The sequence below is a fragment of the Silurus meridionalis genome, chromosome 2, assembly GCF_014805685.1.
Source record: "Silurus meridionalis isolate SWU-2019-XX chromosome 2, ASM1480568v1, whole genome shotgun sequence".
Lineage (NCBI taxonomy): Eukaryota > Metazoa > Chordata > Actinopteri > Siluriformes > Siluridae > Silurus > Silurus meridionalis.
This window is the reverse complement of record NC_060885.1, coordinates 20,609,025-20,633,576: the sequence shown is the minus strand read 5'-3', so window position 1 is coordinate 20,633,576 and position 24,552 is coordinate 20,609,025. Positions and strand designations below refer to the sequence as shown.

The following is a 24,552-nucleotide window of genomic DNA, read 5'->3' as shown; positions in this document are numbered from 1 at the left end:
TTGAGGAGATCGACTCGGAGAAGACAATATGTCTGTATCAAATGAGGTACAAGATGAAAGGGACACAGAGTCATCTAAAGAGTGAGCGGAGGCAACAGTAGAATAGGGCTGGGGGGCAGAGTCACCAGGCAGGGCAGGATGGTGTGAGGCTACTGTATTAAAGATGACTTTGATAGTGCTTTTGTCCTTAACATCAGACATTGAGGTCAGGTTGGTAAACTCATTATTAAAATCTGCATCCATGAACTGGAGTCTGATGTCCCCTTCTACTCCACATTGCCTCTTTATATGCTGTATGAGTTCACTGACAGATTCTGGTAACCCGTCTTTAAGGATCAATCTCTGCGAATCATTTTCGCCCAGAATAATTCTGAGAATCACTGTGGCAGGAACAGCCATTTCACAACTGTAAATGTGTAAAGAGTACATGTTAAGAGTACATAAAGCACTGGGAGTTCAATAACATTTAACATTTAAAATTTAACCTGAAGACTGCTACACTTTATATGATTATGTATCTTTTTAATGTCACCATTCTGACTGGACCAACAAAATAGTCTGCCAAAGGGTATGCATCTGCCAGTTCATCATGCTCAATGAAAACAGTTTCTCTTGCTGGAGATGGACTTAGCTCAAAGGCTCTGAAGTGCTCCCTGTACCACCCCGACAGAATTCTTACCATGAAACACAGTCTTTCTTTTACAATACAAATCTGAAGAATCTCTCCAAAATCAGGAAGTCCACTTGTAGACCCATAAACCACAATCATGCCGTTTTTGAAGCTTACACCTTGGCTTGATACACATTTAGTAAGGTGAACGTTAGTTGTACCAGGAAATTTCTGTTCAATAGTCTGAGCCATTTCTTGTTTCAAAACATCCACAGGAACTAGTGAGACACTTGTGATCTCAAGACCAGGTTTTTTATAGCTGGATGAACACAGGTGATAGGACATCATTAGCTGATGCTTACTGGCAGTGAAAGAGGCACATTTTTAAAGCAGTTGGTGTGTCGAATAACCTGCTTAAAAAAACTGTGCTTTGCCTCAAAACGCATTGTCCAATGTCCCACAAGGGGACCAAACATCTTAATCAGTTGAGGATAGTGCTCCAAAAAATGATGCTTTGGTAGCAGTGTCACATCAGGAAATAGTTCTTGATATTTATGTCTGTGCTCTGAAATTTTGCACTCAAGATAGGCAATTGACTCATCTGTGTGTGCTGGAGCAACCACAAGCTCCACAATGTCTTTTAAATCTAACAATACCTGCCATGCTATTTCACCATCAGGCACCAAATGCCCAATTACAAATGGGAGCAGTCTAAGAAGGGCCCAGTTTTCATGGGCATTCCCACCTATTGTTTTTCTTGTTGAAAATGTGCGTGGGATTACATGGGGCTTGTTCGTCTTGTCTCCCCACTTGTAAGGGAAATGCATGATAAATCTGTTAAGGATTTCAAGATCAAAATATTCCTTAGATATCAGCAATGTCAAACAACGTGCGATCTCTACTGGCACTATGCCCTCAAAAACATCATGCATGATATCTGGAGGATAACCTGTCTGAACGCTGAAGTGGGTAAGCATTTTACTGATAACACAATAATTTTTTACCCCAAAACAGCTTGAACCATTTGTCTTAGCCAACTGAACATGAGATTCATGAAGTTCTTTTGTCCTGAGTCTAAATAAGCCTGACTTAACCTCCTTGGTTTGAATGTCCGTTTTGTTCCTGTACAGAATCTGCACATATACACACCAGAAAAATTCTCATTAAAACCAGCTATGCTGTGAGCACTCAAGTTATCTGCCACAACAACCTGAATTGTGCCTTTAAGACTTTTTCCAAGTGATGGAACAAAAATCCCATCTTGTTCCAGAGTTTTAACATCTTGGAGAAGTGGACATAAAATCCTGTCATAACCATACTTGTTCATATCAATGGTTTTGCATAAGACTGCCAAGTAAATGGAGTTCAGTGATGAATGTGAACCAAGAGGTAAATTACTTAAAGTCCAGTAGATACCACAAAGCTTATGTTTTTGAGAAGTTCCCAGAGGATTGCAAACCTCAAAATCATCTATGTATAAGCTTAACAAAATTCTCAGCTCATTACCTGACAGAAAACTGTTTTCCTGAAAGTGTGACCCATCATGAAATGATCTGTAAATATGCTGCTCACCAGTTGCCCTTTTAATCTGTTGTGCTTTATGGTTTTCAACTACTTTGTCTACAACATCTCTCCTATCAAAGAGCTGCTGCAAAGATTGTAGAATAGGCACATACTGAAAGCTTCTTTTTTCTTTGGAATCAAGAATGTATTCAATGGGTTCAACCACTTTGAAGCTTTCTTTGTAATACTGTTTATGGAGATGACATGTGCTAAGCGGGCCACCCTTCCCAATGGCTTTCACCAAGGGGTTAGATGCAATGAGAGCTTTGGCTACCTCTTTTATTATGGACTTATCTGATGTCTTACTATGTTTCTGAAAGAGGTCTTCAAGAATGTCAATTGAGAGGGGCAGTGTAGCAGAACTTAATAAGTAGTGCAGCTCATCTAAAAAATCATCAATTTTTGTGCCAGGCACATGTGCAAAATGCTCTAACTTGAGCAATGCTGCAGCAAAATTTTGCTCAATTTTTTTAGACAAGTGTATAGGTCCATTCAAATCAATACTTGAACACCCACTATCTGATTCAACAACATTGTCATCTTGATCATTTAAATCCTCCAGATCATCAGGTAAGTCTTGTGAAACTTGAGTGGTTGTAACTACTCCTGGCTTGAAATCTTCTAATGTATGTGGGTTGTGTTTTCTGTTTTTGTGAGAGTGAAATGTTCCATATATGTTTGTTTGAAAAAAGCAACCCCTAAACATACATGTAATAGTTTCATTATTCTTTAGATGACTGCCAATGTGAATAAAATAATCTCTCTCTGTATGAAGATCACAACAAGCACACAAATGGCAACTCAATGTTGACAGTTCCAGTAACTCCTGAGAGTTTTTGGGATGGACTCTACTCAAATGAATGTGCAAAGCATTCCACGTCCTAAAGGAACACAGACAATTTGTGTGTAGGCAAGGGTAGCGTTGCGGTGACAGTGCTCTAATCTAATATGTTTAAGTAGCTCATATCTACTAGATAAAGTTACACTACATGCCTTACACTTCCACATCCTGATCCTGATGAATATTTCTTCCTCCTGTCCCCCTACTTAAATCTCTTATACAGACATTAGTACAGTCAAAAATCAAATAAAAAGAAACATTTCAATTATAAATCTAAATTTAGTAAATGATGCCTATAACCTGTAATGACTGATGCAGATGGACTTCAGAGTGCAGGGTGAAGGCACACTTGCAGCTGGACAGACGATCAGAACACTATGGCAGTAATTGCTGTGATAAACAAAGACAGGTGAATTAATATCAGTGATTAAAATTATTATTATTATTATCAACATTACTATTATAAATATTATTAGTAATAATACATTATTATTATATTTTTCTTTTATTGTTGCATTTATACAACCAATATAATTTTTATATGGAAGTTTACACACTCCTACCAGCTGTTAGACATGACCTCTGATGGTACTGAACTTGATCTCATCTGGTGTTTATTTACAATGTACCAACTCAACTGCACTAATGCACAGCCCAGTACTACACTAACATAACCAACACAACTAGTATGCACTAACAAATTGACAAGGTATTTGGTGACTATTCTAATTATAGCTAATTTATTTCTCCTTAAATTATTAGATTTTTGTATATAGTTCAGCCTCTGTGTGGTGTTTCTTTTACCAAAATTATAATCTTTCTGTATGTTTACTTATATCAATTCCTGTAAAACTTTATTTCCCCCCTTCCCTTATTTTTATCATGTAAATCATTATGGCTATCATACTTTGGCTTTACTGCTGGTGAACTTTTAATACTGTGTTATTCGTTCTGTTGAAAATCGTTCCATTTTATTAGTTCTTTCTTTCTTAACAAGCAGAATCACTTGTGCAAGGTCTCTCCTCTCCTGTTGAGTTATGTGTGAAAGATTCACTTATACCACACGTGTAGTTTAGACAAGCGACAGTTAATGCTAATCTGACTACTGCCCTGTTATTGGCAAAACAACGGACAGCCTCATTTAAACAAATATGTGGAAATTAAACAGAGATGGTTATTTAAATTTGTGTATTTGTTTAATGAGTAAACGCATTGTGTTATAAAATTGAACTGCTCATGCCATTACCTGCAGTAAAGTCCACCATGCTAATCGTGAACTGTACAGTAATTAGCTCGCTTTCTCTTAACCTGAATGAACGTTACATCTTGTCGATTGACAACGAAAAATTGTTGTTCTGTTGTTGTAATTGGTGTATTATCAACAAAAAAGACTAACACGTTTAGTTAAAAGTTATTTAGTTTACATTTTAATTAATTTTAAAAGTGTATAACAAGATTTGCTCTTACCTTTTCACAAGAGCGCGAAAAACAGGTGAAATCCCGAAGCCAGGCGTTGCTTAAATCTCGCGATATCGGCGGTGAAGTTCCCGGAAGCGCGTGAGAGTTTGATTGTGTTACGTTATTTTGACATAAGTAAATCTATTAAAATCTAAGTAGTTGACCTTATAGAAAATCCTACATGATTTATTTGCGTTCATTTAGTAAACATAAAATTATATTGTACGGAATGTATGTTACATTTAAGTAAATTTAACATGCAGCAGAATTCATTTTTTTGAGTGAATGAACATATAAGTAAAGTTTTGCTTTGCACTATTTTGCTACAGTTTCCACAGTTTTGGCATCTTCTTCATCATGATAAAGACAGAGATGTCCTTAAAGCCTATTAATTAATTAATTAATTAATTAATTAATTAATTAATTAATTAATTAATTAATTAATATTGTTTTTTTTTTTTTATAAAATGAGAAAATATTTCCAGCTCAAATTAATATTTTATGATAATTGATTAATTATTAATGCGTTAATAAATGATAAACATTAACACAAAGTAGACATAAGGATTAATAAGCAAAAATAATATTTGATTTTGCTAAAAACAAAAATACTGTATGCTTTCAGATGAGTAATGGCTGATGATCACTGGTCATTCTTTTCTATAATCTTCCTCATGCAGGAGTTAAAGAGTCTCCTTCTGCTCCTTCTTCTTCTTCTTCCTCCTCCATCTGCTTCTTCTTCTTTCGCCTGCGCCCGTTAGGGGTCGCCACAGCGGATCATCCGTCTCGACACTACCCTGTCCTATACATCTTCCTCTTTCAAACCACCTGCATGTCTTCCCTCACCACATCCATAAACCTCCACCATGGTCTTCCTCTTTTACTCCTTTATCGTGGCTTCATTCTCAGCATTCTCCTACTGATATACCTCATGTCCCCCATGCACATGTCCAAACCATCTCAATCTTGTCTCGGTCACCTCGTCCTAGATGCGCTGTCCTTCTAATAAACTAGTTTCTAATCCTGTCCATCCTCTTTACTCCCAACAAAAATCTCAACATCTTCAGCTCTCCACTTTCTGTCTTTTAATCAATACCAATACAATCTCTAAACCAGTGGTCCCCAACCTCTTTTGCGCCATGGACCGGATTAATTTCGGACAATATTTTTTTATGGACCGGCCTTTAAGGTGTAGCGAATAAATACAACAAAATAAATCAATACGACCGACAAAAAAAGGGTATTTTCTAAATATAATAATAAACATGAATTCATTGTGTTTTTTGTTAATTTTGCTAGCTTGCGGCTTTTAATTTAGCGGTAATGTATTATGTTACCGGCTGGAGCAGAACCTCCAAGAATGTAGCAGATGTAGGAAAGACGTGTGACAGAGGCGAGCATCAAGAGTGGGTCATAGACAGATGTGGCGGAGAGAATCCAGTAATTTTCCAAAATAAAACATCGTTTACAATCAGATAAAAAGTAAAACGGAAATAATGTAAGTTATGTATTCTTTCTGTACGGCCTGGTACCAATTGACACGGACTGGTGCCGGTCCACGGCCCGGGGGTTGGGGACCACTGCTCTAAACCATACAACATCACAGGTCTCACCTCTGTCCTATAAACGTTCCCTTTCACACTTGAAGATACCCTTCTATCACAAATCACTCCTGCCACTCTTCTCCACCCACTCCACCCTGTCTGCACTCTTTTCTTCACTTCTCTAACACACTCTCCATTACTTTGCACTGTTGACCCCAGGTACCTGAAATCCTCCACCTTCACCACCTCTTCTCCCTGCAACCACACCACTCCACTGCCCTCCCTCTCATTCACACACATGTACTCTGTCTTACTCCTACTGATTTTCATTCCCCTTCTCTCCAGCGCATACCTTCCCCTCTCCAGGCTCCTCTCAACCTGCTCCTACTCCCAGCACAAATCACAATATCATCCTTGAACCAGTGTGGTGTTCCTACTGCCCACTTCACCACTGTCACACTGTCCTCATACATGTCCTGCACCACCCTCACATACTTCTCTGACACACCTGACTTCCTCATACAATACCACAACTCTTCTCTTGTCACCCTGTCATACGCTTTCTCTAAATCCACAAACCCACAATGCTACTCCTTCTGACCTTCTCTATACTTCTCCATCAACATTCTCAAAGCAAATAATGCGTCAGTGGTGCCCTTTCTCGGCATGAAAACATACTGTTGCTCACAGATGGTCACCTCTTCTCTCAGCCTGGCTTCCACTACTCTTTTCCATAACTTAATGGTGTGACAGATTAACTTAATTCCCCTGTAGTTATTGCAGGTCTGCACATCTCCCTTATGCTTAAAGATCGGTACCAGCACCAACTTTCTGCATTCTTCAGGCATCCTCTCACCTTCCAGAATCTTATTAAACAATCCAGTTAAAAACTTCACTGCCATCTCTCATAAACATCTCCATGCTTCTACTGGTATGTCATCTGGTCAAACCGACTTTCCACTCTTCATCCTCTTAATCACTGCTCTCAATTCCTCCTTACTTATTCTATCTCCTTCCTGCTTCACCATCTCCACACCATCCAACCTTCACTCTTTCTCATTTTCCTCATTCATCAGCTGCTCAATATACTCCCTCTATCTTCTCAACACACTCTCTATAGTCAACACATTTACATCTCCATCTTTTATTGCTCTAACTTGAAGCACATCCTTCCCAGCTCGGTCCCTCTGCCTGGCCAATCGGTATAAAACCATTTCTCCTTCCTCAGTGTCCAACTTGCAGGAGTTAAAGAGTGTGCTAAGTCTATGACATGTCTATGATAAAAAGAGCAGTGACTAAACACCAGGAAGAGATAAACATATATTAGACATTCTTTAGGCACTGCCATAGAACATAAACCTATATGCAATTTATTAATTTCTTCAATTAATCTAATCTTACAGAAATAAACATACAAAAATGCTCTACCACAAAATCTGTTTGAGGGATATTAAGCATGAAAAGAAAACACATAATGTAAGAAATCTGGTTTACAAAAAGCATACTTGTGTATATGGTATTTTTCGAATAAACTAAAAAGTTTAATGTATTGTTCTTTAATTCAAAATGTCACTCTAAAAAAAAAAAAAAACACATACATGCAAATGTCTATCACACATTCCAGTTTTCTATCAAGACAAATTTCTAAACATTTTCAAAATAATCTTACATAATATTTATCATCTTAAAATAAATACAGTTTTAAAATAAATTCTTTCTTTTACCAGTCCACAAAACATATAGGTATATTAAAAGTTTAACTGAAGTACAACAAGAAGTATCCATTCAAGATAATGAACTGCCTTACTTAGATCACTTAGATCACTCATTGGACCAATTGTGGTTTATATTCAAATAGTATGTCTTTATTATTCAAAATGCAATAACTGTGTGGTAAGAAATTGCTTGTATAATAAATTCCATGCTGGAAGGGTTTTTTCAACATAAAAATTACACTTTCAATATATTTTTGGAAAATCAATCCAGACATTCAAATCTTTTTTTATTAGCCATTTAATTTAGAATGTTTTAGGTGTAGTAACATTTAAAAAGGTTTTACATTCTCCTTAGTATTACAGCTACACTCCTTTTAATACTTTGCCTTCTTTCCAGTTAAAGCCATAAAATAGGTATGTCTAATAATAAAGTAATTAACACAGATCTAGATATTCCTTCCAATTTTGACAATAACTCTTTCTCAAATATTCATATATCCCTCATTAACCACAATTAGATTTTTCAAAAATACTTATCTGGTTCCTTTAATTTTCATTCTTACAGATTACTACACCAACATATGTTAATTTATGTTTAACTGGAATACCTTCTATTTCTGTAGGGGGAATAATAGTAATTTATGGTCCTGAAACAGCAGTGAATTCCTGTATATACCTTATTATTTCTGATAAATAATATTTCTGATAAAATGGGCATGAAGAGCTATATTTTTTATGTTTAACTGACTTCTACTTCTGTTGTGATTCCATGACAGAGCCACAACCTCATCCATAGAAGACTCACCTAATGAACCAAATGTATGTGAAGTTAACCCTAAACCATGGGGTTTTTAACCATTTAGAAGGATGTGCTGATTTCAACAGTAAAAGACCTGGGAGTTATTTTAGACAGCAACTTGTCTTTAAATCATATCAACCTTATTACAAAAATAGCCTTCTTCCACCATAGAAATATTGCTAAGCTAAGGAACATGTTGTCTTTATCTGATGCAGAGAAGCTCGTCCATGCGTTCATGACCACCAGACTGGATTATTGTAATGAATTACTAGGTGGATGTCCTGTATCATTAATAAACAAGCTACAGTTTGTCCAGAATGCGGCAGCCAGAGTTCTCACAAGGTCGAGAAAATAGGATCATATAACCACAATCTTATCGTCCCTACACTGACTACCTGTTAAGTTTTGAATCCACTACAGAATATTGCTACTTACCTACAAAGCCCTAAATGGTTTAGTTTTCACGTATTCATCCAGTCTTCTAACACGCTACAATCCGTCACGGATTGAGAGCTCAAAACTCCGTACTTCTAGTAGTTCCTAGAATAGCAAAGTCTACTAAAGGTGGTAGAGCATTCTCACATTTAGCTCCTAAACTTTGGAATAGTCTTACTGACAGTGTTTGGGGCTCAGACACACTCTCCCAGTAAAGTGCAGTTCAAGGCCTAGCCCATGACCTGGACACCTCTGTGTGCAGGTCTGGGAAGAAGGGCAGGCCCCAGCTCAGAGGCAGTGTCACGGGTTGCAAAATGCTCTCGAAAAGCATACTAGGCAGATGAGTCTTCTGCTTATCGGCTGGCCAATCTATCTTAAGCTTGGCAACAGCACAGGTCACTACCTCTAGGAGATTCTCAAAAAGGACTGCCTAAGGGGTAGTCTCAGGGGGCATGCAGACCTACATCTTCCCTTTCTCAGAGGAAGAAAGGGGAAGATTATCATTTTCCAAGCAAAGGGAAGAAACCATCGAAAGGCATGCTTCCAAACCTTGCAATTGCTCACTGGACCTGGCAGGTGAGGGAGGGGAAAGGGACAGAGCCGTCTCAACCACTTTTCGAGGTCCACATGTAAGCCCCAGGTCCTTGAACGCAGCTTTGCATTGGCGAAAGCGGGGCCAGAACATGAGGAGCGGGAGCAGAACATGAGGAGCGGGAGCACCCTTCTCAAAGAGTGCTCTCTGGGAGCGGAGCATTCATGCGAGCGTTCATTGTCATGCGATCGCAATCTGCATAGTCAGCTCCCTCAAGAACCAACCTAGCATGCTTCGCTCCCAGGCAAGCGACACAAAACTTGTGCAATATCCCCTGCCAATTAAACAGCAGACTAACATTCCCCAAGCAGAACCAAGCTGAATATTACTTTCAGACGTATCTGGTTTGTTTGGTTGTACATCAAACAGAGGGCAAAACTGAGGATGAGAAACATGAAAGAAACGGAAAAAACGAAAAAACAAGAAACGAGGAACATAAAATGCAGCAAACAAAACAAGTTACTTTGCGATCTGACCACAGAAACTATAATGATTACTAAACATGGGAGGATGAGGATGACAAATTTGAACAAAAACTAAAACACACATTGTTAGACAAATACAAAAGTGAGAATTAGCAGTGTAAGCCGGTGATACTCCTGGGGGGTTGGGGGTGGGGCGTGTCTCTAACACAGTGTTCGATACAAGTGTTTTTTTGTTGAGGTAGGCATATTTGTAGGTACAATTTGATGTGTGATTTAAGTTGATTTATGAGACCTTAGATTGAGATTAAGATTAAGAGAAAAACACAAAGAACCATTCATAATAATGCTAGTTCATGCATACAGTAAGCAAGTCACTTGCCTGTGGGCCAGAACAAAGCAGATAAACATTCTAATCTGTTCTGTTAAATGCTTTTGACATGTGTGTACTGAATTAATGTTTACAGCTCTTTCACTACACACAAAGTAATGCATTGTATTTTGCATTTTGCACTCTGCAGTTGCAGTTCCTGAAGTACTGTATGTAAACAATCCTGGCAAAAGTTTTTCTAAGGCAGCTGGATAAAGTTTTTAAAGGCATGCTTTAATATTATTAATAATGACAGTTCGAATAAACCTATCAAAAGAACACTTAACAATTATCTCATTAAAAGTCGCTCTCTCTCCATCGAAACAAATGTAAAGAATGCTGTTGAAAAAAGACAGCCTAATTATTTCAAATGCATCATCACATTGAGTACAAGGAGTTCATTTAAAATTATTCAAAAGCAGGTCATTGTTTATCCACTGGGAGGCAAAATGGAGCAAAAGTGGTTTTTATTTTAATAAAAAGCTAAAGGATATAAGACATTGTACCCATTTCTCCTTCCAAAAGTATTAATTTACAGATTCTTCTTCTTATAGACTCATTATTATAATCCCATTTCACAAGAGTAAATAAGTAAATAAATACCTGAAATTTTTTTATGAATTTCTGAGTTAAAAAAAAAAAATATAATGAGTTTTTATAGATAACACATTGTTTTAATTATTTTAAGAATTTTGTATGTACTAGTCAAATAACACATTTTTTTGCTTCACATTAGACTTTTCTAATGCCAGCCACCATAACATTAGATTGAATGTAGCCTAGCCTAGAAAATTGCCAATGGCTAAACCTATTAGGCAGAACAAAATTAATTAAACAATAATTAATTTAAAAGAAATCAAAAGGGGGTAAAAGCCTACTTTATATTTAACAAGATTGATTTCCTGGTTTAGGGTTAGCAGGTATTGCTCTATGGTTAAAGCAGTGGAAATGTGAACACAAATTTTAATCATTATAACTATAGTTAATTAGAGACATTTCATTTTCTCTGTACTTGTACTATAATAGTGACAATGAGCTAAACGTAAACTAAAAATCTCTTTAATGCTTGGAACTAAACTGAAGAAATTTTGACACCCAGCTATTGTATATGGTGCACTTTTTTTTATTAATAAAGATAAGTAATTTAAATGCTTATATGTTGTGGATGCTGATATACACTGTATGGCCAAAAATATGTGAATGCCCGATAATTACAACCATATGTTCCTGTTTGAACCTCCAATTTACATGGTTCCCCTTTGCTTTAACAGCCTCCTGGCCAGACTTTCCCCTAGATTTTGAAGCATGACTTTGGGAATTTGAACCCATTTAGCCACAAGAGGATTAGGAATAATGTTGGCACACTCATTGTTCAAGTTCATGCCATTAGTCTTCAGTGGGGCTGAGATCTGGGCTTTCTGTGGGACACACACATATCCATGTTTTCAAGAATTTGTCAAAATTTCAGGTCTTTGTCATGCTGAAAACACCTTTTAGTCGTTCAGTTCCAGTAAAGGGGAAATGGTTATGCTATAGCATACAAAGGCATTGGTAAGTGCTTCCCATTTTGTGGCTACAGTTTGGAGAAGAGCAAACTGGCTTTAATGTCTGGTTTTTATATACGTTAGTACATAGATTAGCTGACAGCACATTTATCTAGCTATATTAATATAAAATTATTAAAATATAAGTAAAGTTATAATTGACCATGCAATTTACTGCAAATCCTTTACAGTATTAAATTGTAAAACACAATTAAAATATACTGGGTTTGAGACAGTATATTATTGTTTTCACAAAAATGTTGACTTTGTGTGGAAAACTAGACACAATGGTCATCTCAAGTCCAACTTTCATTTTGTATATGGAATACCCTGTTTTAAAAAAAGAAAAGGAAGTGAGAATTGCTTATGCACACTTAGATAATTCAAATGTTGCTTGCTGCTAAAATTCTATGTTGGTGTGATTGCTGCATCAAAGCTTCCAGGTCATGGGTTCAATACTGAGCTCAGGCTATTGTTTGTGGAGAGTTTTGTGTGTTCTACCCATATTCTGTGTTCTCTGCTTTCCTCCCACTGTCCAAAATACAAGCAGGTGCTAAATTTGGATGTGAATACAATTCTGTGTGAACAGTTCGCGAAGGGGAGAATTCTCATGCCTTGAACCCAGTGTTGCTGAAATAAGCAGTGCTGTCCAGATTAGCAAAAAAAACAGTTATTGAAAAATAATTAATTTAATTGGGATTTTTTTTTTAAGGACGTAATTTCACAAATGACGTCTCTTATTTATGGATGGATTAGTTCCCTATTCTGTGCATAGTTCATGTTTCTCCCAGTTCAAGTTTCACACTTGGTTTGATGTCATTGTTGGATATTGATCATACTTTCATAATAAGATGACTGTCTTTTGTTTGGATGGAATATTCCCCTTCATATTCTTCATTCTCTTACAATATGGAAATGGAGAGGAGTGCACAAAGGTATGTTATAAATTAATCACTGTAAGAGTTTGATAATTGGTTTAATGTATACAGTGAGTTGTAATAATTTTGACTCAAACAGGTTATAAACGATCAACACTATTCGTGTGAAGGAAGGAACCTCACCCACATACCTCGCAATATTCCCTCCTCTGTACAGACACTGGACTTCAGTTTTAATATGCTGCCTTCTTTACAAAAGCATCTGTTTCCTCCACTGTATGATTTGAAGGTCCTGGATCTCACAAGGTATAGAGCTCTATACGTGTAATTATCATTGTTATACATTATTGCTTTGCCTTACTTTGATAAACAATAAAGTGATCAATATATTTGCTCATTTTGGTCTTTCAGATGTCAGATCCAGTACATTGCTGATGATGCTTTCCACAATGTAAGGAATGTGGTTATTTTAATTCTTACTGGAAACCCCATTTCATATATAGCACCTGACAGCTTGAACTCATTACACAAATTACAGAGATTACTTCTTGTGGACATTGGCCTGCTGTCTTTAAATGCCCAGTTCAGCAATCTAACCAATCTTCAGGAACTAAAAGTTGGAACTAACAAAATTCAAACCATTGCTCTTCCACAATTCATGATCAGCTTTAAAGACTTCCGTGTACTGGACCTGCATGCAAACAACATATCCAGTTTAAAAGTAAACCACACAGTTGTTCTTCGAGAGATGAGAGGTAATATCACTCTAATACTCTCCAGCAATCCAATACTACATATTGAACCAGGAGTGTTTCAGGATATTCATCTAAAAGAGCTTAACATACAGAGTGCTTTTGTTTCATATGACGCAATGAGGAATGGATTAAAAGCTCTCAGTGGTCTTTATGTTGATAAACTTACTATGGGAAGCTTCAAAGTAGACAAGGCCAGAAAGATATCAAATGCTGATTATCTTTCTGGTCTCTGTTTCATTAATTTTAAAGAATTATATTTTTTTCAAAAAGACTATTCAGATTTTGAATATAACATCTTCTATTGCATGGTCAATGCCACAAAAATAACTCTGAAAGAAGGCTATTTTAGAGCTTTACGTCATGTCTCATTCCATCAGCTGAAAGAAATGTACATATATAAAAATCAATTACCAATGACACTGGAACTTTCACATCTACATCTGCTAGAAAAACTAGTGGTGATTAGTCACAATGTAGTATTTTTAAAGGTCTGAGTGACATGCCTAAACTTCAGCATGTGGATCTAAGTGCAAGCCAATTGGAATTGTCTGACTGTTGTTCAAGATATTTCACAGGAATGCCAAACATTCATACCCTTAACCTAAGCTTTAATCATGTAATATATTTGATGAAAAATCCATTCTCTGGACTTGAATCCATGGAGATTCTGGATATTCAGTACACAAAATTAAGTTTCCTAAGTACACAATTTAGGTTTTTTAAAAGTCTCAAACATTTACAGTATCTCGACATATCATACTCACAGAGTACATTTTTGAGGACCATGACCTTTAGTTATTTAAGAAGTTTAAACGTGCTAAAGATATCAGGAAACCAGTTCCAGGAAGATGCATTAAGCTATATATTTACAAATGTCACAACTTTGGAAGTTCTTCAAATATCAAATTGTGGTATTGAGAACATTGACTGGAGAGCTTTTCAGGGTCTTTCTAGACTAAGTCATTTGTTTCTCAGTCAAAACAAGTTGATGGCTTTGGACTTTGTAACACATCCATATCTAAAAAGTTTAACATTATTACATGTAGGAGCAAATAGCATTTTTAGTATACCACCTCATATTCTGCAAAACCTACCAACAAATCTTTCAGACCTTGATCTGTCCTTTAATCCAATTGAATGTTCCTGCTCCCAGATAGATTTTATTACCTGGATTTTAAATCATCAACATCTGCTACAATACTCAACTAACGTTTCGTGTAAAATATTGTCACATGACTCATTACCTATTAGAGTTACTGACTTTGATGTTGAAGACTGTATACACATCAGAAGGCTGACTATTGTGTTATGCATATGTGCTGCCATTTTTCTCATTCTTGTATCAGTTTTGACCTACAAATTTCAGTTTTATTTACGATATGCCTATATCCTGCTCAGAGGTTATAATGTCACCAGACAGCAGGAATTTTCTTATGATGCGTTTGTTATCTACTCCAGCAAAGATGAATCATGGGTAATGGATGAACTGGTGGAAAATCTGGAAAATGGGTGTCCACCCATTCAGCTATGTCTTCATGTGCGGGACTTTGAAGCTGGCAAGGCCATTACCTCCAACATTATAGAAGAAGGAATCATGGGTAGCCGTAAAATTATCGTGGTCGTATCTAAACACTTTATTGAGAGTTCCTGGTGTCGTTTTGAATTTGAGGTGGCGCAGTCTTGGCTAGTAATGCAAGGCAATGCTAACATCATCATCATCATTCTAGAAGATGTGGAGGAAGAGAAGTCAAAGAAGGTGTTCGGGCTTCATAAGCACCTGAGAAACAATACGTATCTAAAGTGGAGTGGAAACCCAGTAAACAATATGAGATTCTGGATTCGTCTTCGGAAAGCTGTAATCACAAAAAAATGAATTTTTCAAATGTTCTTGGTAAGTAAAGGTGGTCAGTTTCTTATAAACAGAATAAAAATTCTAAAATAAATGTTTTGTGCTTGTGTTCTGCTAAGCAAATTAAAAAATATATAACTTAATCATCCACTGGAATATTAAGATAACATCAGTTTTATCTACTTTTGTGTATGGAATTACTTTTTAGAAAATAAATGAGACTGACTTATATACATTGCCAAAGTGCAAATGTGTATTTCTGTGAAGTTGCCCCTTTGGGAAAAAAAAAAAACCTTTGTCTGGTTTGTCCTATAAATATGATTGTGCTTAACTGGGTTTTTTAGATGATACAAAATCATTCATATGTCAGTGGCTACAAGTGACTTCATAGTAAATTGAATATGAAATTAAAAAAAAGGGGCACAATCTATGTTATATAATGCAAATCAGTACAAACAAAATAACAGTAAAATAGGTGTCATGTAAGCAAATACACACAATAGCTTAGGTGGATGCAAGTGCTGGGTTAAGAAAATTTTATTGAATCAAAAGGCAGATAAATCCAAATTCAGCATACAGACTAAGAGACATGAAACATTGAACAGAAAGTGTTTGGTAATCGCAGTTCATCTAGATGAGATTCTTTGCAAAAATGAAACAGACACAAAGGTATTTAAACAAAAACTACCAAACACAGAAGTGGAAACACCTGTGAATAAACAAAAAAGAAGAACCAATAATGGAACAGGGATGGAGACAAAACGATTCAAAACAAAAGCACATGGCACCAGGAAATAGACTGTGGAAGTCCACTAGCATTGCATAATGGTATGCTCTCATGAACTGGCATGCTACACTTGGTACAATGGGGATAATCTCTGATAATGTGCTCTGACATCACTCTAAACCATAGACTTACACAGAATCCAAACCACATTTCCATAAAATAGATTGAGTAAATTATACAAAGCAAGAGATAACTGATATGCTGATCTGAATGCCATATATAGTCAGCATCAATATATTGTGTGCATTAAATAGTTATTTAGACAAGATTCTTAAAAGCAGATAAAACCCAGTAGCATCTCGACTTTATGAGAAGGCTAAGGAGAGCACAGTTCCCACCCCCATCCTTACCACAGTTTACAAAAAGACTATTAGAAGCATCATGAGGAGCAGCCTGGTTTAATAAAATACATAATTTCTGATTGTAAGACCCTGCAATGAATGGTGTAGACAGTAGAAAAGATCACCAAGGTCTCTATTACCTCTATCATGGACATTTACACCACATTATGCATCGGCAAAACCACCAGCATTGTGGATGACCCCAGACACTTGCAATACAAATATTTACACTTCTTCTGTCAGGCAGAATGTACTACAGAATTTGAGCCCTTACAGACAGGCTATGTAACAGTTTCTTCCCCCAAACTCTCAGACTTATTAATACATGAAGACACTATAATAGACCTGTGTATTGGTCAACTCTTTCATTGTGCCTACAGTCCTGGTTTTGTTAATTATTGTAATCTCTTTCATTGCTTGCACACATTTGTACACATGCACTTTATATAGTCCTGTATGAAGGTTTTTTTAGTCTATGTGTTGTGTTGTCTCTTGTATTATTGTGTCCTTTAACATAGCACCATGGTCTTGGAAAAACTTTTTTTCCCCACTGTTTAGTGTAACAGCTGTATATGGTTAAATTGACAATACTTCATTTAATTTAACAAGGGAATTTCATGAGTAGCTTTTTTTTGCTAACATCATGTGTTTGCAAATCCTTTTTTTTAGTAGACATTGTTTAAAATTAAAAGCAAATACGTAATTTCACATGTGATCTGAACTTCCTTAACAGGCATTCACACTCAGTTTGATGTCATGGGAAGATTTAGTTTGTACTCTCTTAATAATATGACTGCCTTTTGTGTTAATGAAAGAATATTTCCTTTCATATTCTTCATTTTTTTCCAAACTGGAAATGGAGAGGATTGCAAAAAGGTATGTAATAGGTATGTAAAAGTTAATATTGTAGAATTTTGGTCAATGTAAATACTGTATTTTATAATTTGGTCTGTTTGTCTATGACTGTAAAGTACTTAAGAGTAAGTATTACCTAATTAATAATTTTTGCACACAGATTACAAACGATCAACACTATTCGTGTGAAGGAAGGAACCTCACCCACATACCTCGCAATATTCCCTCCTCTGTACAGACACTGGACTTCAGTTTTAATATGCTGCCTTCTTTACAAAAGCATCTGTTTCCTCCACTGTTTGATTTGAAGGTCCTGGATCTCACAAGGTATAAAGCTCTATACTTGTAATTATCATTGTTATACATTATTGCTTTACATTACTTTAATAAACAATAAAATAATAAATATATTTGCTCATTTTGGCCTTTCAGATGTCAGATCCAGTACATTGCTGATAATGCTTTCCACAATGTAAGGAATGTGGTTATTTTAATTCTTACTGGAAACCCCATTTCATATATAGCACCTGACAGCTTGAACTCATTACACAAATTACAGAGATTACTTCTTGTGGACATTGGCCTGCTATCTTTAAATGCCCAGTTCAGCAATCTAACCAATCTTCAGGAACTAAAAGTTGGAACTAACAAAATTCAAACCATTGCTCTTCCACAATTCATGATCAACTTTAAAGACTTCCGTGTACTGGACCTGCATGCAAACAACATATCCAGTTTAAAAGTAAACCACACAGTTGTTCTTCGAGAGATGAGGGGTAATATCACTCTAATACTCTCCAGCAATCCAATACTACATATTGAACCAGGAGTATTTCAGGATATTTACCTAAAAGAGCTTAATATTCGGAGTGCTTTTGTTTCAATTGATGCAATGACGAATGGCTCTCAGTGGTCTTTATGTCGATAAAGTTATAATGGGAAACTACAGACTAGTTAGACAGATAACAACTTTAGATGAGAATTACCTTGCTGGTTTGTGCATGATACGTTTCACAGAAATATATTATATCCAAAAAGAATGTTCCCCTTTTAAACTTCACATATTTCGATGTATGATCAATGCCACAAAGGTCACTCTGAAAAGTGGTTGTATGACAGTCATGGAACATGTTCCATTTCGTCAACTTAAAGAACTATATGTAGGCCGCCTACATTTATCGGTAATACCAGACCTTTCACATGTACATTCTTTAGAAAAACTGGTGGTGGTTGATAACAAGGCAGCATTATTTCATGGTCTCAGTGATATGCCCAAACTTCAGCATGTAGACTTGAGTAGAAACCAAATGATATTACAAGAGTGCTGTTCCTTGTATTTCAGAAATGCGCCAAATATCCGTCACATCAATTTAAGTCATAATGCAAAAATATGGTTAAATGCAAAACCATTTTTTAATCTTGAATTAGTTGAGGAATTAGATTTCCATCACACAGTTTTGGATCTAATTGGGCAAACTGGAGTCTTACAAAATTTAAAAAATCTAAAATATTTAGACCTTTCATACACTAGAACTGTTTTTAGTAGTTACTTAGCTTTCCATGGGCTTCAAAGCATTAAGATAATAAAAATAGCAGGCAATACTTTCCAGGGAACTACACTGACTGATTTATTTGAAAATCTTACAGCTTTGGAGGTTCTTGACATGTCACATTGTGGCATTGATCAAATACCCTGTATTGCTTTTCGAAACCTACAGAAGCTTCGCCAGCTACTTCTTAGTCAAAACAACCTGATGGTTTTGGATTTTTTGACACAGCCCAATTTACAAAGTCTAACGCATCTTGCTGTGGACCAAAATAGTATTTCTGCTATCAAACTTAGTACACTTCAAAACTTACCAGTGAACCTTTCTGTTTTTGACATAACCTCTAATCCAATCAGCTGTTTTTGCACCCAAACAGATTTTATTTTGTGGATTGTAAAACATAAAAAATTATTTCCTAATTCTAATAATGTTTTATGTAAAACACTGTGGTCAGATTCAAAAATTAGACTTATTGACTTTGATGTTGAAGACTGTATACACATCAGAAGGCTGACTATTGTGTTATGCGTATGTGCTGCCATTTTTCTCATTCTTGTATCAGTTTTGACCTACAAATTTCAGTTTTATTTACGATATGCCTATATCCTGCTCAGAGGTTATAATGTCACCAGACAGCAGGAATTTTCTTATGATGCGTTTGTTATCTACTCCAGCAAAGATGAATCATGGGTAATGGATGAACTGCTGGAAAATCTGGAAAATGGGTGTCCACCCATTCAGCTATGTCTTCATGTGCGGGACTTTGAAGCTGGCAAGGCCATTACCTCCAACATTATAGACGAAGGAATCATGGGTAGCCATAAAATTATCGTGGTCGTATCTAAACATTTTATTGAGAGTTCCTGGTGTCGTTTTGAATTTGAGGTGGCGCAGTCTTGGCTAGTAATGCAAGGCAATGCTAACATCATCATCATCATTCTAGAAGATGTGGAGGAAGAGAAGTCAAAGAAGGTGTTCGGGCTTCATAAGCACCTGAGAAACAATACGTATCTAAAGTGGAAACCCAGTAAACAATATGAGATTCTGGATTCGTCTTCGAAAAGCTGTTATTACAAGAAAATAGTAGGCTTTATTCTAAAATGTTAAATATTTAATGATTTCATTTATTTTTAAGCCTTTTTAAAACTTCATACTTTAAAAAAGAAACTATTATAAGACTATGACACATGCATTCTTGTCATGCAATCATTATCCCTACTCAGTCATTAGTTATTGCATTAATGAGTTGGATGACATTTTCCTTGTAAAAAAGAAAGAAAGAAAATAAAGTTTTCTAAAGGAAAAAGTACAGCCTAAAGTTGCTTTAGTTTCAGCTTTTATGAAAAGCACCTCTTTGTTGACCTTACTGAGAACCAGAATCTTTTGAATGTATTTGGAGTTAAATTTGGAAATTTACAACTGTGATGTTCCTTCTCTATTCATTTGGTTGAGTTGTGTTTCATCATGACACACCCTCTAGGTTTGAACTCCAACAAGGCATACTGGTTTACCCTAGACATACTTCATTGTTCACATTCTCTAATTTAAAACCTGTCACACCACAGTTTCATTGAAACTACACCACACACAGAGAGTTTGTCTGTGCATTTTCACTGAGGACTCAAAATGTCTCGACGTAGCAGTGTGGCAGACCAGAGCCGTCACAGCTCTCTTGGAAAGTCCCAGCGATCTGAGTCCTATGGAAAATACAGCAACCCAAGACCCAGCAGCCGGAACAGCCAGCAAAATGTACTCTGTGATTTCTGCCTGACGAAAAAGATGAAGGCTGTGAAGTCCTGTCTAACATGCCTGACCTCATTCTGTGAGACCCATCTGCAAGCTCACTATGAATACCCAGCACTGATGAAGCACAAGTTGGTGCCAGCAACAGGGCAGCTAAAAGAAAAGATCTGTGCTGAACATGACAAACTACTGGAGGTCTACTGCCGCTCGGATCAGACGTGCGTTTGTGTTCTGTGCATCATGGATGAACATAAAAAACATGACATTGTCTCAGCTGCATCTGAAAGAACAGAGAAACAGGTTAATATTTTTCAGCAATATTAAAACAATCCTTATTTTGTTACATATTGAAAATATAGCTTAATAACTTTTAATATATTAGTGTTAGAAAATATTGTAAAAGTTATCTATTTCATCTTAGCTTACAGACATCATTAAGACACATGTGATCCTTAGGTGATGTTGCCCAGTAAACATAAGATCTCTTTTACTCCTGCAGAAACAGCTTAGTGCTAAACTGCTGACCTCTCAGCACAAGATTGATGAGAGAGTGAAGAAGTGGCAAGATTTGTTACAGGCTAAAGAGGCTCTTAAGGTAGGGCTTTACTAGAAACTAGTGGAGTTTCTAATCCACTTTGTTCCACCATATGTGTTACTGTATACTGCTTTTTTCCCACCATACTAACGTCTTTAACCTTCACTACCCCTAAATAGTCTTTTTCTAATTCTCTACAGCACTCATCTCAGAGTGTGTTGGAGGAGAATGAAAGAATATTTACAGAGTTGATGCAAGCTTTAGAGAGGAGGTACACTGATGTCAAGGAGATGATCCGAGCCCAAGAAACAGCTCTGATGACTCAAGCTGAGAGACACCTGAGCCGAATAGAGGAGGAAATCACATTACTGAAGATGAAACACAATGACCTGGAGAGACTTTCTCATTCTGAAGATCATATACATTTCTTACAGGTATGGATTGGAAAACAATATATAATTTTTGTGTGAGATATGTGCGATAATAATCAAAATAGTCATAATCATAAAATAAACTTTGTATTCTGGCCACAGAGCTGGGAGTCTCTTTCTGCACCCACAGGATATGAGGACTTATCCAAAGTGACACTGTCTCCACTTTATTATTTTGATAAAGTAAAGAAAACCATCTCTGAGCTGAAGGTGCAAATAGAAAATGTAAGCAATGGAGAACTGAACAAGGTCTCATCTGCAGGTTGGTAAAATACAATTTATGGATTTGGAAGAGTACCTGATTTATATTATAAAACATTTGTGAATTTGCACTTTTTTTTTACAGCAAGAGAAGTTCAAATTCTGCAGATCCTAGAACCAAGAAAGAGGGAGGAATTTTTACAGCGTAAGATGTTTTTGTGAACTTCTAAATGTTTTGCATACTGAAGCAGTTCTAAGAAAATCTAAAATTAAACCAGAAATAAAAATAGTTTAGTTAAATATAGTGATTGCGCGGTTGGTTGCTGGTTCTAAAGTCTTGGGAAAAGAAAATGGGAAAAGATGCATGTTAAAAAGGAAGAAAGCTTTTTATTGACAGAAACAAATAAAAAAGCATAGTGCAAATATTTTACAAGCTTTAAAGAAGCTGGGGTCAGAGCACAAGCTCAGCCCTGAAGCACTTAAATGGTATGGATCTTGCTCGGTCTAAAACTAAAAAGCTGGGATTCCACATGAGGACCTTCTGACTTGGATTTCTAATATCTTTAACACAACCATGTTCTTGTTAGCCTACATCTTGAGGTCAGGTAGCACAATTGTCTAAGATTTAAATTTATGTTTAGTAGTAGTTCAAAATGGCATGCAAGTTGGATTGGATTGAATATGCAAATTGTATGCAATATGGAAAAACAAGGGTGTGTTGTTCATAATACCCAGGCCTGCAAACTGAACTGTGACGCAAGTTAGGAAACTAAAATATATACCCAAGTTCATGTTGTAAGCAATTATTTTGAATGGAAAAACATTTACTGTGTTTGAACATATGCATGTGATGCATTTATGCATGTACACAATTTTTTTTCATATTTGATATGAACTATCTTGCTGTGCTGGTTTCTGTACAGATTACTGTCAGCTTTTCCTGGACCCACTAACAGCTCACCCAAATCTACAACTTTCCAAGGGAAACAAAGTGGTGCAGATGAGCAATGAACCCAACGCATATCCAGAACACCCAGAGAGATTTGACTACTGGCAGCAGGTGCTGTGCAGGGAGGGTATGACCGGTAGCCGTTACTACTGGGAGATTGAATGGAGTGGTACAGAAGTAGACATAGCTGTGACTAACAAAGAAATAAAAAGGAAGGGCAGTGACAATATTTGCAGCTTTGGCTGGAATGATCAATCCTGGAGTCTGTACTGCTCCGAGTCTAAGTGCACATTCATGCACCAAAGTAAGCGTGTCTCCATACCACTGCCTATTTCTTCAAAAATAGGAGTGTATTTAGACCACAAGGCTGCAACACTGGCATTTTATAGTGTCTCAGACACAATGACTCTCCTCCACAAAGTACATACTTCATTCACTCAGCCACTCTATGCAGGGTTTGGAGTCTGGGGTTATGGAAGTACAATAAGGATACTGTAAAATTGAATTTATACATTTAAATGCACAGGTAATATTCTAGAAAACTACTGCATTTCCTTTTCAATCAAAGGGCATTCTTATTTAAATCCTCTCATAGGTTTGACTACTTGCTTTTATTGGTACTATATTAAAGTGAAAGAGAGAAATTCTAAACAAAAGACACCACAGCTATTACACAAGAACCACTAGATGGTGTTATTCAATCTCTTTGTCATTGACAGTAAAAGCCAAATAAAGTTCAAATAAATAAAATGTATTTCTGATGTGATCTTTGACTCAATGCAGACATTTACATTTTTGTGTGAACCATTTCTTAAGATAATCTAACTGGGTATATTTTTAACTGGGTATTTTTTGTCATTTTATTTTGTATTGTCATACAATTTCTCAAAGCATTAGGCATCAAATCCCCATAATTTACTTTATGAAACCGAAATCTAAATAAATCTAACAAATGACATGCTCCAGGCTAAGGGGATTAGTCAGAATTGTTTATTTAGCATCTTTACAAATTCAATCTCAATATTTACAAGTCTACCATGGCAACCCTGTTGAGCTCCTTCTGCAATATTTCCAAATTACAGTTGTCCCAGAAGGCCTTTTAGATCTTGGTCTACATTTATAAATATGCATGCTATAAGGCACAAACAGAAGAACATTTCCTAATTCCTAAAACGTTTTAGTAACAATAATTCAATTTATTTTTATTTTAAAGTTATTATGTTAAAGTTGTATTAAAGAAAGTTTATAATTGTAAGTTTATACCAATAGAGAGGCTTACAGTTTTGTAATAATTTATGAAAGGAAGACTAAAAGCGTTTTAGCACTGCTAAAACGAACCTTAATCCTAAAACTTTAATAATTATTTAACTCATTTACTTTCAGTCTCGTGCATGAAAGATGTGACTAATTTGTGATTGTATAAAAAGAATAGATAAAAATACATTACAACAGACGCATGCGCAGGGAAACGTATAGGTCATTCACAGATCGAGCTAATTCTGTATATCACTGTACATAGTATAATATTTTTGTGTACACGTTAAAATGGTCAGGTTTTTATTTATTGTTATGAAACAATAAAATAATCTAAGTCTTTCAGCAACTCAAGACGTCGAAGGGAAGTGCATTGAGATTTCTGATAGTAGGTTTGATGTTGCAAAAAAAAGTGCAAAAGCAGCAATCATAGCGAAATGATATGCATAGAGCACGCTCGTCTTCAGTCACGTGATCCGAGTCTGCTTTTCACGTGTTGTCCCCCTGGTGGCACGTGAAGAACAGGTATGTCAT

General features: G+C 36.2%; 3 protein-coding genes and 1 long non-coding RNA gene across 4 annotated transcripts; 3 read left to right on the top strand and 1 right to left on the bottom strand.

Moving 5' to 3' along the window:
* Positions 1–27: 27 nt before the first annotated feature.
* On the bottom strand, positions 28–4,608 carry LOC124403662. Its single transcript, XR_006928923.1, has 3 exons — positions 4,482–4,608; positions 3,315–3,404; positions 28–406 (listed from the first exon to the last, which is right to left on the bottom strand). It is a non-coding gene; the product is annotated as an uncharacterized LOC124403662 (long non-coding RNA).
* An 8,106-nt stretch (positions 4,609–12,714) lies between these two features.
* Positions 12,715–17,610, top strand: LOC124396864 (toll-like receptor 4). Its single transcript, XM_046866222.1, is given in 6 exon segments — positions 12,715–12,828; positions 12,911–13,077; positions 13,183–14,003; positions 14,006–15,417; positions 17,366–17,379; positions 17,519–17,610. Coding segments are annotated over 4 exon segments (2,466 nt in total). The 5' UTR covers positions 12,715–12,744; the 3' UTR covers positions 15,400–15,417; positions 17,366–17,379; positions 17,519–17,610.
* Positions 15,411–20,216, top strand: LOC124396855 (toll-like receptor 4). The gene is given in 5 exon segments (XM_046866209.1): positions 15,411–17,379; positions 17,519–17,685; positions 17,791–18,252; positions 18,254–19,924; positions 19,926–20,216. Coding segments are annotated over 5 exon segments (2,484 nt in total). The 5' UTR covers positions 15,411–17,259; the 3' UTR covers positions 19,990–20,216.
* Positions 20,217–20,361: 145 nt separating this feature from the next.
* Positions 20,362–23,488, top strand: ftr14l (finTRIM family, member 14-like). Its single transcript, XM_046866233.1, has 6 exons — positions 20,362–20,948; positions 21,148–21,243; positions 21,384–21,617; positions 21,717–21,876; positions 21,961–22,020; positions 22,739–23,488. The coding sequence occupies exons 1-6, from the start codon at positions 20,532–20,534 to the stop codon at positions 23,260–23,262; spliced, it is 1,491 nt and encodes a 496-aa protein (XP_046722189.1). The 5' UTR covers positions 20,362–20,531; the 3' UTR covers positions 23,263–23,488.
* The last annotated feature ends 1,064 nt before the right edge of the window (positions 23,489–24,552 follow it).